Source organism: Gadus morhua, chromosome 1 (assembly GCF_902167405.1).
Source record: "Gadus morhua chromosome 1, gadMor3.0, whole genome shotgun sequence".
In the NCBI taxonomy this organism is placed as follows: domain Eukaryota; kingdom Metazoa; phylum Chordata; class Actinopteri; order Gadiformes; family Gadidae; genus Gadus; species Gadus morhua.
Genome location: NC_044048.1, coordinates 4,799,028 through 4,814,322, shown reverse-complemented (window position 1 = coordinate 4,814,322; position 15,295 = coordinate 4,799,028). Strand labels below are relative to the sequence as shown.

General features: G+C 43.5%; 2 protein-coding genes across 3 annotated transcripts; one reads left to right on the top strand and one right to left on the bottom strand.

Annotated features, from left to right (window-relative positions):
- Window positions 1-168: 168 nt before the first annotated feature.
- On the bottom strand, window positions 169-4,682 carry LOC115555591 (actin-related protein 2/3 complex subunit 4). The gene is made up of 6 exons (XM_030372574.1): window positions 4,550-4,682; window positions 3,641-3,759; window positions 3,003-3,114; window positions 2,731-2,826; window positions 1,604-1,774; window positions 169-697 (listed from the first exon to the last, which is right to left on the bottom strand). Exons 1-6 carry the CDS (start codon window positions 4,631-4,633, stop codon window positions 692-694), a joined length of 588 nt encoding a protein of 195 aa, XP_030228434.1. The 5' UTR covers window positions 4,634-4,682; the 3' UTR covers window positions 169-691.
- Window positions 4,683-4,770: 88 nt separating this feature from the next.
- tada3l (transcriptional adaptor 3 (NGG1 homolog, yeast)-like) lies at window positions 4,771-13,878 on the top strand. Of its 2 annotated transcripts, XM_030372458.1 has the most exons (10): window positions 4,771-5,034; window positions 5,129-5,179; window positions 5,575-5,816; window positions 6,228-6,475; window positions 6,727-6,832; window positions 7,623-7,758; window positions 8,439-8,542; window positions 11,178-11,284; window positions 11,558-11,749; window positions 13,350-13,878. In XM_030372458.1, exons 3-10 carry the CDS (start codon window positions 5,604-5,606, stop codon window positions 13,540-13,542), a joined length of 1,299 nt encoding a protein of 432 aa, XP_030228318.1. In that variant the 5' UTR covers window positions 4,771-5,034; window positions 5,129-5,179; window positions 5,575-5,603; the 3' UTR covers window positions 13,543-13,878. The 2 variants fall into 2 exon arrangements, with proteins under 2 accessions (XP_030228318.1, XP_030228242.1); XM_030372382.1 differs by having other exon boundaries at window positions 4,796-5,179.
- Window positions 13,879-15,295: the final 1,417 nt, after the last annotated feature.

Genomic DNA, 15,295 nt, shown 5'->3' with positions numbered 1-15,295 from the left:
TCACACAGAAACTCTTGTTCTTGCTCTTACTCCAACACCTGAAATAACATTGGCAACGCAGACACAAAAACATTGGCTTCAGAAGAAGCCAGGATGTATGGTTTACTTGGACAAGCTCCACAACACAGATCTGTCTTTTCTTAGGCAGGATAATGAAGGGGTCATGCAGAAGCTATAAACAACCGTTTTTATTGTTTATCATCCATATTAATATCATTCTATATATTCTATCCATTTTATATAATGCTTGGCACATTGAGCCTCTTTTGGAAATGTTGGGCAAGTGTTTTTGAGACAGATTAAAAAAAAGAAAATTAAAGAAATATTGGGACAAATGAGACCGTAGAAAGGTACATTAAACCGTTAATACAAAAGATTTGAGGTTGTAATTTGGGACCACATTATTCTCAGCACCCCCTGTTTCCAGGGATATCAACCAATCTAACACTTTTAAGGACCCGCCTCGGAGTGGGGATTTGTTCTACAGTTGCAGAACTGCAATGCAACCTGCTCAACATGTTGGTTATCTACAGGGGCTGATACTCATGGTGGACAGGTGGATGCTGGAGACGAGATTCAAAGCGCCGCACTGCAAGACTGGATGATGGTGCTGTGATGGTGGTTCCTCTTGTTCTGCAGGGCCATGGCATGGAATCCCTTTGATTTTAACCAGAGCCGTGGAAGGACAGCTTCAGAACTGATGAGAAGAACAGAGTGGACAAATATGTTGTATAGACCATCTTCATGAGGAGTTTTTTTTTTTTTTTCTTTTTATCAACTACATTCAAATAAAAATTAATAAATCAATGCATTGATAACTCATGAAGAAAAACTTTTGCAGCACCATTGACAGCTTTTCAACTAGAATCGAGACAAAAAAAATGTATAAATCTATTTTTCTCAAAAACACTTGATATAAAAGGGTCTTTTACAGAGGAAACAGTTACTGGGCTGATGTCTTTCTCTGATATACAAGCCTTACTCGGCCCGGTCGATAAATAGACCTGAGAAGATCTCACACGCTTGTGTTCCTCTTTTCAGAATGTAAATGTCCATCGTACAACTGAAGACGCCTTGAGGACCCTCCCTGATCACTTCTGATGGGACCCCTCTGATTGTTAGGGGTTAAAGCTCAGCCCTACAGTCCCCTCTCGCCCCGACACCACCACAGCCTGCCACAACCGGCATCGAACGTGACCCTCTGGTCCGCGTGGCCCTCCCTCCTCCTCCACAACACAACACCCCTTCCACTGCTCTTAAAAATACGTTTTGGTGAAGGAAAGCTCTGAAGAACACGGTGCGCTACCCCTGAGAAAGGTTCTGGACCTCATCGAAGCTCGCCTTGATGTAAACAAGAACGGCGGATAGTGTCTGACACTTTTGTCACAGTGGTTGACAGTTACCGAATGAAACCTCATTTACAGAATGCCTCAAGCCAAATACATGGCGATTAATTTACTCAGCATTGGGTCCCCAGTGGGAGACGAACCCCTAAGCCTGGCAGTTTTAATGCAAGGCTCAACCAATGAACATCTGAAAGGTGTCTAACCCTCTTAAGAAGTATCCTACTATAGAACTAAAATAAATCGATCTCAAATCGTACGTTTCTGAGGAACTCCTCTGCGACGACCCGGGCCCTGGCGTTAACGGACAGCTTCATCTCGCTGATCTCCTTGTCGATCTCCTCCATGAAGTTGATGACAAAGTCCACCAGCTTGTGCTTGTACATCTGCTCCGTGTGGAAGTTGGTGATGAGGAAGCTGATGTCATATCCCTAACAGGGACAGAGAAATGCAGAAGAGAACCAAACATATCAGTCTCACTAAATGGTGCGCAATGAAGGCAATCTATTCCATTGAGGCCAAAACACCCACATACACTTTATTGTGCTTCATTTGTTAAAATTTGATAGACTGAAGAAAGGATTTTCTGAGTTTCCCTTACAGGGTTAATAAGGGTTATCTCAATTAGAGGCATTGGTATGCAAGAAAATGTGTTTTTGGTGTAAGGTTTTGTGCATGTTTCCAAAGTTTAAATGAAGTTTAAGATATACTACTATAGGGCTTAGCCCTTATATTTGAATATTCAGATATTCGTTCATTAGGTCAGTATTCAAAATTAAATTCAGTAGTCGGATAACTGTTTGTATTTCTATTGTAATGTTTGTACCTTACCCTAACCCATCAATGCATATTTTGGACCTGTGGGTAGAAGGCTAAATTCAATTTAATCTGAACATCCAAGTGATCAGGGGGCTGGACGTCAAGAACGCGTCAAGTCAACGCTTCAGTTTGGGGGCAGCCAGCATCAGAATTGCCATACATGGGATGATCGGAAAATCATTCTTTAGTTTTGGATAATCAAACAGCAGTGTGCTTCATCACCGGGCCTATAGCACTGGCCTGCTCTGAGGTTGATTCAAAACTTTGCACAATATTCAGACTTGCTGCCTACTCTCAGACTTTTGAAACTGTGTGTGATATTGTTTATTTTCTACTTTGTGTTATTAAAATAACCTTTTGTTTTATCAATTAAAGCACTTTAGAAAACGAGCCATGATAGAAACGTGATTCTGCAGCAGTGGCTCCGCCCATTACGTTTACAGGCAGTGAAGACAAGCACTATGGACATTTATTCACCGAAGCGTGGAATTATGTTTTGTATCCTGCATCGTATTTTCATTTAAAGTCACCACCTCCAGACAGCAAAGCGCCGTTCTTCAACTCTCACCTCCACTGACTTCCTTCTCAGGATGAAGAAGTTCTCCGCTCTCATCATCATGAAGCGCATGAACTTGTGGCAGAGGATCTTCTCGATCTCGTCCGCCTGGGCACAGCAGAGAACATGTTTCTGTTATTGACTGAGGTCAGGGTTTTGGTCCATGTCAACAACAATAGCCATCCACACTGTGTTGCCAGATTGGGCCAGATAGGGCGGGAAATCTTTCCCAATCTGGCAACCCACACACATCCATGTTGAGGAAGTAGTAGTTTGTTTGTGACCTGCTTGACCGCGATGCTGACTCTCACGGAGTTGATGGAGCCCTCAATGAGGACCTTCTCCTTTTCGTTGCGACTGATCATCACCGGCTGGAGCAGAAGCTCCTTGCTACTTCTGTGAAGAGGCAGAATTATTCAATTATAAGGTGAAACAAACATGTGCAAATACTACACTTCCGTAAGGTTTTGAAAATGTATTTTTTCCTTGTTGTATTCGGTAATAGTAACTTTAGAGGAAGTCAATAAAATGGGTGCAAAATAAGTTTACTTGACCCAGCTGTCAGTGGCTTGTCCCAGCTCGTACCATTCTTTGCATTATAGGATTTCTAATGCATGTCTGAACAAGTCCAACAACTTGAAGACAGAGGCTTTGGGTCTGAGCCCACCAATCTATCTTCTGATTGAAGCAGTTAAAGACTGAAACTATCTCTAAATAGTTTGGGCTCTTCTGTGAATCATGACAAATACGGTAATCATTTGTAATGGTAATGGCAATTGATCCTTGACAAAACAAAACAAAAAATATATATAAATATACGGATAGCTGCTAAAGCCTAGTGTGCATTTGAACAGAAGAAAACCCCATCCACTGAAGACAATCTTACAGAGCGTGAACACCACCAACCCGACCCTAAACCTACCTAACCTCCACCTCGGGCTTGTTGTGCCGCTCCACCACCTGGGAGGAGAAGTTCTCCAGGCAGAGGGCCGCCTGCAGGGTGGCCCTCACGGCGTTCAGGTAGGGCCGCAAGGTGGCTGTCTGAGGAGCATGACATCAACAACATCAGAACGGTCGGAGCAGCTCCTCTTGAGGGATTTGTTCTCCTTCCTTCGGGTCGGAGGCGCAGGCTGCCCAGGGTTAGGTAAAATACGTATAACATTTTCCTAGGAATTCCTAGTGCACTTAACAAGTGTTGCAACTTGACGGCACTCTCAAACAGCACTAAAGCATTTTATTTTTTAAAGAATTCAGATCGAATAGACTTTTATTAACGGACATTGGTATTTTATTTTATTTGTTGTATTTGGTCAGGTTGTTTTGTCTCATGTATTTTACATTATGTTCGATTCCTTACCACTTCTGCAAACCGAATTTCCCTTTCGGGACAGATAAAGTATTGAACTGTACAGAACTGAACTGAACAGCCTTAAGAGTAAAGTTACACATTGGATCTGTTCCTTCATAGCCTATCTCAAATCACTGTAAGTCACAATAGATCAAATATTCTACTAAATGAGCACTAGTAAACAAAAAATGGCAAATGCATGCAAACTGGAGCACAGCATCCTTAAACTGAAACGGACGAGTTTAACTCGATACTCTTAAATCAATATGAAACGAGGAGAACACATGAAGACTTTAACACTATATGGTCAGATGTGGTCAGCTGAGGATGTCAACGGTAAGCCTTGAGAAACAATCCGCCTAACATGATGTTTTAGCAATGTTAAATTAATCACTTGACATTAATGCAAGATAAATGTTAAGATGTGCCTATTGCTGGAATATTAACATTATTTTGACACTATTATTATTGTGCTAGTCTTACCATTTCTGTGCTGTAGAAGGCGGAAATGATTCTGCCACGCCTGGGACTGCGCTTCCTCCTACAGTTTGACAATTGTATAAACATAGGACGCGCTCGATTTGGCTCACCGCTCGTTTCAACACAACTGTCGGAGGCGGTTACGTTGAAACATATTATAAGCCCCGCCTGTTTGGCTTACATTGTCAGCAAAACCAACACCACTCGAGACGAGTCCATTGCATTGTAGGATGTGGATATCTGCTTCACGTTAAATAAAACATACTGAAATCCATACGCATGATTATAACGAAGATATATTTTATATAAACGTAAAATAATATAGAGAACAAACCAATACATCGTAATGTATAGGGATTCATTTATTTAAATAACAGCCGAACACGTATAATGGTCTCTACTGAGGATACCATTTTACCAATGGGTTCAGAATGAAATCTTTTTATCTTTGGAGGTTTTCTGCGGAAAAACATTGGATGAATTATTGGGTAGAGTTTCAGATCTATTTTTTTGCAATATAGTTATTGCAAAAAGGGTTATTATAGGAGTACTGATTACAGGTTTGTCTCCGTTACATTGCAGGACCCCTTGCTTTCAAATAGTTTGTTCCATAATGGACGCCGTTCACTAAAGGTAAATGTCGTTGCTCTAAACAATATATATTCGTAATGACTTGTTCAACCAAATGTTGAAATAACTATGTTCATTGCAAAATTGTTAAGGTTCATTCCCCACATTTGTGAATATGTGGATCATTTATCGTTGTTACGCGGTTCAGGCAGAGGCGCGCGCGCTTCGTGTGTGTGTGTGTGTGTGTGTGTGTGTGTGTGTGTGTGTGTGTGTGTGTGTGTGTGTGTGTGTGTGTGTGTGTGTGTGTGTGTGTGTGTGTGTGTGTGTGTGTGTGTGTGTGTGTGTGTGTGTGTGTGTGTGTGTGTGTGTGTGTGTGTGTGTGTGTGTGTGTGTGTGTGTGTGTGTGTGCGCGCGCGCGCGCTCTGCCACCTTCCCCTCACCCCTGCCTGTTCAATCAGATACACCTAGGTACCTGTGAAGAGGTGGCATGATGAGTGAGCTGAAGGACTGCCCCCCGCTGAAGTACTACGACTTCAAGCCCGTGGAGCACGTCAAGGTGTGCCCCCGCTACACCGCCGTGCTGGGCCGCTCGGAGGACGATGGCATCGGCATCGAGGAGCTGGACACACTCCAGCTGGAGCTGGAGACCCTGCTGTCGTCGGCCAACCGCCGCCTCAGAGCGCTGGAGGAACAGAGACAGGTAGGGGGACGTGTCTCTGGAGCCGCCACACCTCCATCTCTGTCTCTAGGCGACGGTTTTTGTCTAGCCCTTAATCACAGTTACATTCTCAGATGGCTTCACAGACTTCGTTTTACGACATCAATCTAACCCTATGCCTGCTAAAGGGCAATCCAAGGGAACCGTTTACATTTACACTTACATTGAGGGCATTTAGCAGACGCTTTTATCCAAAGTGACTTACAGTAAGAACATTTGTCAGAAGAAGGAGAAACAATATATCAACCCTGAGAGGGAACCTGTATGAGTGGGATCCTACCTCCAGGCGTTGTTTAGAGTGCAATAGGGGCCAAACAGGCAGACATGATGGTAGCACAAAGAGCCATCATGTCCAGATGATTCTGATGAGCCTTGACCTCTCCCTGCTCCCAGATCCTCACAGACTGGCAGGATAAGAAGGGGGACAAGCGCTTCCTGAAGATCGGCAAAGACCCCGACCCGTTGGCGTCGTCGCGCCACAAGCCCAAGAAGCAGAAGTTGGAGGGTAAGGCCGGCCACGCACCGGGCCCCGGACCCGGGAGGCCCAAGCTGAAGAACCTGCAGGCCAAGGTCCCGGAGTACGAGTTCAACGAGGATCCTCAAGACATTCCCCGCACGCCAAAAAACGACTCTCCCAACAGGTCCGTCACTGCACATACACATCCCTGTTTCACAGATAGATGAGAGAAGACAATTGGTTCAACGCAGAAATAAAGAGAAATGTAAAGGCAGAATGCCACACAATCTCATCAGTATTGTATTGTAATTGTAATTGTAATTGTAATCAGTATCACGTTATTATTCAATAGCAGTGTATGTATTGTAGTGTATTTATCTATATGTATTTCTTTGTGTGCTGTTTAACCATGCCTTTGGTTGTCTTGATGTTTAGGTTTTGGGCCTTAGTTGAGCCCTACTGTGCTGACATCACCAATGAGGAGATCAGGCTCCTGGAGGAGCTCCTGAAACCTCCAGACGATGAGGCCGAATACTACAAAGTATGGCTGATAAATCTAACCGCCAGCTCAACCCCTCATCATTATATTTAGCTGAGTTTTGTTTGTTGTCATGTTGCCCATTTTCTCAACCCTGTTGATAAACTGCAGTGCACCACCACTTTATCTACACTACAGATCTTCTCTACTACTCTATGGATTTGATTCTCGTAGGCCAGAAATAGTTTTTATTGTTATGCCACAGATTCCCACTTACCCTGCAGCGCAGTTTACTAGACTGCAGTCACAGAAAGGTGACTGCAGCCGTGTTTAGACACAAAGGCTAAACATCTCATACTTATCAGCTAGCGGACAGACATTTGAAGAGAATTACGAATTAGTATTTTGGTTGCATCACAAATCAGCCTTTAACTGAATATCTTAAATCTGATGTCAGACCATTTCAGATAATGGCGTTTCGCTTAATTTCTCCTCATATTTGTTTCTACCAAACATGTCTAATCGGTAATCTGTGCGTTATTGGTAAACACAAACTTGGCCTGTTGTAGTTAACCATAAAAAATGGTCTAAAGGTTTAAATTAGTATACTGGCACCTCTAGAAATACCCATATTAAAATCCCCTTGTGGAAGCCTCGCCCCCTGGCGCCACTTAGTTTTCTTCAGTAGAATGTCTCTCTAATTCAAACAGGAAACAAGGCATACCTCCGCCCTTGCAGATCATTTCTTCCGGCCCTAGCCCTGTGCCGACCTGACCCAGCAGCAGGACTGCTGGATCCGAATTAAGTATTTTGGCAACGATGGTTGACGTGGTGTGTCTCTCCCCCACCACAGATCCCCGTGTTGGGGAAGCACTACTCCCAGCGCTGGGCCCAGGAGGACCTGCTGGAGGAGCAGAGGGAGGGGGCGCGGGCCAATGACAAGAAGAAGAGCATGACGGGAGGCCCCCTGTCTGAGCTGGATGCTAAAGGTGAGCCTGGATCAACCCTGTGCCCAATAGACACCATGCTCCATGCTTAAAACTCAGTGAGTGAGTTGGTTGATAACATTGAGAGTTGAATGCTACACTTTTATGTAATTTAAGTTATTGCAGTGTTTTGTTTTGTTTTTCTTCTCAAATATATGATGACCAGTAGGTTTAAGAGTGGCTATCTCCGAGATTTGCATTCCGTTGTCACCAAAGGCGACATCTTTGGTGATAAGCAGCCATCTGTACCTAGAGATAAACAGCGTTGCCTCTGACCAAATGCAAGGGGTTTCATCAGTGGGCAATAGGCTCAATCATTCTCAATCTCATACAGTGTTAAATAGTGACTACACAGGGATTTATTTACAGTAAAATTTTTGAGATGACCACTTTAAATTATTCAAATAGTTAGACTGCTGACAAGACCGACTTCTGTTGCTCGGAGCCAAGCACCCTAAACACAAACACACTTTCTTTCTGAGGTGATCTCGTTCATGCGCAAGTTATCGTTGTTTTTTTTGGTGGTTTCTTCTTTTATTAACCATAGACTTTGCATTACGTTTTCTTGGCATCTTCCTTTTTGTTTCAAGGCGTGATCACGTCCTCTGTTGTCCTCTGAAGATGGACCCGTGAAAGCCTTTGAGACTGAACAGTGATAGCCCTGACCTTCTCCCCCTTTCTAGACGTGGACTCCCTTATGAAGAAGTCTGAGAGCCAGCATGAGTCACCAGAGGACGGCTGTCCCTTCGGGCCCCTGACACAACGCCTGCTCCAAGCCCTCGTAGAGGTGAGACACACCACTCTCTCACTGCCCTATTCTCTGACCTTAATAAATAAATAAATGAAATACCTTCAATTTATTAAGCGCTACTAAACAGTATTGAACACATCTTTTTGGGGAGCTAGAACCCCATCATCATCCTTATCATACTTTTTCCCTCCAAAAGTATTTTTTGAAGGTACATTATGCAAAACGATGAAGAGTAAACTTTAAAGTGGCGATCTCAAAGCGATAATTTTTACCAAAGATACAAACAGTGCCACTACGTCACCAAGTTGATACAGTTCATTATACTTTAAATGCAAGGGCTTTTATCAGTGGGCCATAAGCTAAATCGCCATTGTGTTTTCATATTTGGACAATAGATAGATTATGTTCCAACTTTTTTCACTAGCAGCACTGTGGCTACTAACTGAAAATTGTAGGGGTGCAACCAGAAAATGTAGGGGCACACCGCGTGCCACACATGCCATCCAAATATGAACATTTCAACAAATTTTCACTGTATTACTAATAAATATCTTAGATGCAGAAATTAAAATGTGCTGTTTGCTACTCGTGCCGCTTGACAGTACGCTGCGCCTCTTCTCTGCCTGCTCGCTTCTCCATTGAGGACCCGTCAACACAATCACTTCCAAATAGTTCCCGCTACGATCAGAACCATTCATAATTATAGTGCTTATAGCTTACCGTCAGTTTAGCCAGATGCCAGTTTAGATGTCTACGAAACAGGCTGATATTGAGGTAAAAATATTACAGAAAAGGCAAAACCTATTTAAAACCCCATTTTAATGATCTCATGGTTAATGTATTTCCATTCATACTAGTATTTTGATATTATTGTTTTTAATTTAAAAGCTCCCACTAGATCAGGGATGGGCTACTGGCGGCCCGCATCCTCACTAAGTGCGGCCCGCATCCTCACTCAGTCAGGCCCGCACATAATAAAAAAATAATAATAAAAAAAAAAAATAATAATAATAATAATTGATGGAGTTACAGAAAACTCGGTCAAGAAAGATGAGAAGAATTCATAGAATTTGAAGGCAAACCCATGCGTCTAGTTTGCTTAGAAGGGATATCAGTCATTAAAGATATCCACTTAAGTCGCCACTACAACTACTACAACTGCTTGTTGGGTTTGAGTTCATTGAGTTGTTGCACTTAATGTTGGGCCACTGTTTTTCAGTTTTTTGACTTCATTGAATGATGATGTATGTGAGCCCTTTGCACTGATAAAAATACTGACCATTCATGTGGCTGTTTGAGCATGGAAAACATGAAATTAGTGTATGTTGGTTCAATTAACATACCGTACATAGGTTATGATTCTGGATGATTTTTTAGGTAGTGGCCATCCCCAAAATGCACCAGAATACAGGAAATCATATCTACCAAATTCAAAATTGTGTAGCTTCTCTCAGCTCACGTTTAGTTGAAGTGTGCAGTCATGTGGCCCTTCAATGGTTATGATGAAAAATGTGGCCCTCTTTATCATGAAAGTTGCCCATCCCTGCACTAGATAGTGCAGCATACCATAGTTTGAGAACCACTGACAGACAATCATTCAAACCAGTAAAAAGCTTATTGAATCGATCTTGTGCTATTGCAACTTCCCATGAAGTGTCTTGTGCAGTCTATAAAGTGCCTTTGAATAAGGTGCATTTAATACAGGTTTACTCTGCAAGGTGCCTGGGCATTGAGGTGCCTAATAGTGGCAGGGTACGTGCTGTTACAAAAGTGGGATGTTTTCGGCTCTGAACTGTCTTTCCAGGGGGCAGTAGTTGGAAGGGGGACCTCTTTCGTTCATTATATGAGGTTTAGAATGAGTGAAATTACACATGAAATGTATAATATGACAGCTCAGAACAAGCTCCACCCATCCAAGTGTCCGTGAATCTGAACCCTCTTTCACACTGCCCAGACAGAGCTCGACCGTCCCACAGACACCTCGGCGCCTATGTCCGTCGGTTATGAGTGGAAAGAGTGAAATAAAAGTACATTTTAATAATGATAATACCATTATCTGTGTTCGAAGCAGACCGGAACATTCACAAACAGTTCTGCGGGGACTGGCAAAAACAAATGATTTGACTCATGTTCTCTTAATGATGGTTTTACTTCATTAACAGGGATAAAATAGCATAGCTATTGCTATTTTGATCATATCATTAACAGCGATAAAATAGCATAACCCTGGCTATTTTGATCATATAAGACATATTATAAAATAAAACACTTTTGAGTTCACTTCCTCTCTCACCTGAAACTTCTGGTAATACCACTCTGTACCACAAGAGGGTCACCAGCGTCCAGTTAGCCCCTGGTCTTCATGAGGCGAACATGAGGGCAAAGCTTCTAAACTAACCACTTGTACAACGTTACTACTTGTACAACGTTACTAGTTATACAACATTAGTACTTGTACAACGTTATTGGTTTGTTGGTTCAGACTTGTTGGAATGCAACAGGAGGCCACAACCCAACTTTCCGGTTGTCTGCTTTCTCCTAAATCTTTACAGTTTGGACAACTCATTCAGCCAAATCATACCTTTTTTAAAGAGTGAGAGTAAGGGCCAGTGTAGACAGCTACACCATCACTACATGGTGACTCTAATAAGACGTTGTGTCATTTGCACAGGAGAACATCATATCCCCCATGGAGGATTCTCCCATCCCGGACATGGCGGGGAAGGATGCCGCCGACGGCGCGGGCACCTCCCCACGCAGCCAGGGCAAGGCCTTCGGGTACGTACTGCAGAATCCAACACCCAAAGCACCGGAAGGGATATACTTTACCAAATAATGATTGAGCACCTATATCAAAGATATTACGAAAGTTTGGAGGAAATGGGCCTTTTTTTGATTGATTGGTTGATAATTAGTTTGTTTATTAATTCAAGGATGCTATACACTAACTCAGTTCTACATCTAAATGGTTTGTGTTTAATATGCGTCACCAAAGCATACATGGTTAGCGGGCGTCCCCGGAGCACGTCTCTTATGAGCTGCCTTCCCCAGTGTTCCCCACACGCGCTCCCTGGAGGCCCGGATCAAGGAGGAGCTGGTGGCCCAGGGGCTGCTGGACTCGGAGGAGCGTCCCGGGGCGGGGGGCGACTCTGAGGACGAGGTCCTGGCCGAGCTCCACAAGCGGCAGGCGGAGCTCAAGGCTCTGAGCACCCACAACAGAACCCGCAAGCAGGAGCTCCTGCGGTAAAGCCTCTCCATCACCTGTCCTCACCCGAGTCTGGCCTCCTTCCTCCCTTCTCCTCCAAGACTAACATCTTCTTCTGGTGCCACTAGGTTTTTCATTTGGTGGCTCCCTAATACATTTTATCCCTTTTTTTTCATGTACTAGCCATTTCTATAAGGATGATAATGAAATAATATATTCCAGTTAAAGTACTATTGTACACTAATGTACTAATGTACAGTTAGTAATTAAATTGACCGAGGGGCTCTATTTAAAGCTACAAAAAATACAAATAAATAAAAAATTCAACGCAACTCTAACGTCGCCCAGCTGGTGGGGGGGGGGGGGGGGGGGGGGGGGGGGGGGTTTCAGGCGTCCCCACGAAACCGCATAGATCCGGTTATATCTGAAACCACCCTGGGACATGGTTTCAGAAAAGTGCGGTTTCGGGCACCGAACGTTTGGACGGTCGGCCCAAAGGCACACTACTTATGCGGTTTCACCAAAAAATCAGCTCCGTGTGGACAAGGCCTGAGAATGAATTAGCAGGCGCGACAAACACCTCACGTGTAAAAAGTGCTATTTTTCCTTTTCTGGAGATCTGTCATCCAGAATAGCGCGTCCCATGTTTTTTTTCCCCTTGCTTTGTCTTGACTAGCACTAATGATGGGGTACGAGTTCATTGGAACCTTTTACAGTGTACAAACCCCCCTTTTAGCTGTATGTCTAAACTGGGACAAGTGGGTTGTGTTTTCAATGAAAAGAGCTCACAACAGCGCTGCATAAAATCATTTTCAGCAACCAGTACATTAAACAGACCTGAACTGGAATCAGTGTGTTGTCGCTCTAAAATGCAGCGTGCTCCGCGGTACTCCGTGGCTCATCTGGTGGCGAACCGCTTTAGGATGAAGCTCTGATGTTAGTCGACTCCGACCAAGAGTGGATGAAATAGACACTGAATTCCTCCCCACAGTACTTACTCGTGATATTGTGGTTTCACTTTTTTATTAAGCTTTTTTTCCATTTAAACATGTTCAAACAACGACAGGTTAAACTAGAAGGTCAACTAATGTAGGGGCAGCCCTGTTTTGAAATGTTGGAAAGGAGCATGTTTATAGCACCACTATAATATTGTTAGGGGAAAGTCCTCCAAAGTCTTCAGTCCTTGGGGAGAATTGGACTGTAGTTTTTCTATAGAACATAGCTTATTATTATTGGCACCAATGCGTAAAAGATGACTTCAATAAACAAATTATGAATCATTTTTATTTATTAATAAATGGTCTTGAGCCCTGCTCCCCCCTCCCCCCTCCCCCTTATCCCTGTGGTAACACTCCTTAAGGCCCAATCCCATTTCTACCCCTTACCCTTACCCCTCCCCCTTGTTTTGAAGGGGTAGGGGGAAGGGCAAGGGGTAAGGGGTAGAAACGGGATTGGGCCTAAGTCTCCTATGTGTCTAACCACTAGACTGCTGAGGGAGAATCCTCAACCCTCCTCCCTCATTCTTCCCTCCCTCCTTCCCTCCCTTCCTTCTTTCTTTTCTTAAATGTTCCCCTGAACTCCCTTGTACAAGCTGAAGACCTTTTTGCTGAGCGTGTTTGAACATATTTTGGGCGGCAGGCTGGCGAGGGAGGAGATGCGGAAGCAGGAGCTGCGGCAGCGGGTCCGCGTGTCGGACAACGAGGTGATGGAGGCCTTCCGGCGCATCATGGCGGCCCGGCAGAAGAAGCGCTCGCCCACCAAGAAGGAGAAGGACCAGGCCTGGAAAGCCCTGAAGGAGAGGGACAGCATCCTCAAGCTGCTGGACGTTTGAGCAGGACTGGGCGTCGGCGAGGAAGTCCCTATACTGACTGTGGATCACGCAGTCATGTGTGTGTGTGTGTTGTGGAAGGGTTGTTTGGTTCTGGCACGACATGTGTAACTGTACAAAGTTAATTGATAGTGTTACATGGCTTCCATCGAGGACGGTATCCGTTTAATATTTTCCTAGCATGTTTAGTGTACGTTGCTCGAGATGCATATAGTGAAGACATGACCATTTGTTGATTTGTTTTTGTTTCTTTCATTTTGATATTTTTTTTTCTTTCTTGTTTTTTACATTTGTAGCACCATAAAAAAACTGTTTTGAATAAATACTGAAAGACAGTTTCTCCATGTTGATTCTTTACTAATAATCACTACTACTTTTACTTATCAATTTTCTTAAATACTTTAGGCTTCTCAACCTTAGGGTCGTGACCCCATGTGATATTGCCCGACATGTAGATTGGGTCAGTGGAAGATGTCTGACTTAAACTTGTAAGTGAAACTCCTCTTTCAGCTTGAATTGAACACTTTGAAAGGGTAAACAGTGAGTTTCAGCCGGGATCTGTAGGAAGGAGGGATGGGGGGAGTGTTTTCCCCATGCTTATGACCCACCCCGACTCTGTGATACTTTAATAAGCCTTCTAATGAGTTATGTTTGGAACAAGGCTCTGAGAAGCATCACCCTCTAACGGGGGGTCAACATCAACCCAAGATGATGCTCCACATTAAACCACTTGGCGTCAGTGGAGCTTCTCGGTCTGGTGCATATTCGCCTTTTCGGAGGAACTTCAACATAATTACCCATTTACACCAGATTTATACGTAGCCCGGGTGTTGACATGGGAGTTATCTTTATTGATTACACGGCTCTTCACAATGCCGTGGAATGTTTTTTAATTTATTTTTGGCAAGTAGCCGTGTATTAAGCGGGATAATGTATACGACGTAAAATCTACGTTCTATACATTAGAATGTTATAACGTTCGAAGCAAGACCCCTCCGCTTCGCGTCGGTGTGCTGTTCGCACTGTCGGGGCTTATATTACAGATAATGACCGCCGTTCTATACATAATCCCTTACTTATTATTACACAGCTTTCCTTAATGCGATGGAATGCTCCATACACTTGCATGGGCCTTACCAACTTCCGGTGGTCAATTATTTTTGATAATTGACTGTTGCTAAGCATATTATGACCGCTGTCAAGGAAAGTAGATTTTTGTCTCAATTGTCTCAAAAAGGCTGTGTTTCAATTCACGACATTGATTCACGTCTTTCGTATCAGTCCGCAAGTAGTCCGGTAACTTGTCAACCCCATTGTTTTCGGTTGCTAAGCCATGTCAACCTCTTTGGCGGACTATTTCTCTGCTGATTAACACTGTGAATGGTAACATAAATTGTAAAAAGACACGTGTGAAGTTATTTTTCGTTTTGGCAAGTAGCCGTGTATTAAGCGGGATAATGCCCCGAAGTCTCAAGAACGATCTGTTTTTCCGGTTAATGCCATAGCCTACAAACGTTTCCTGAACACTCTTATTTTGGAAGTAGGGAAGATTTACGTAAAGACACGTAAAGAGCTTCCGAACCTCCGAGTTGTTTTCAATGCGGCATTATTACCACGACACATGAACGGCACGTCATATTTCACCTTTAAAGGCACCCAGTGCAACTTTCGAGGCTTACAAATAAACATTCAATTTCTAGTCTTTTTTACACGTAGTAAGTTTCAATAACTCCATACCATTACATACCGACATTCA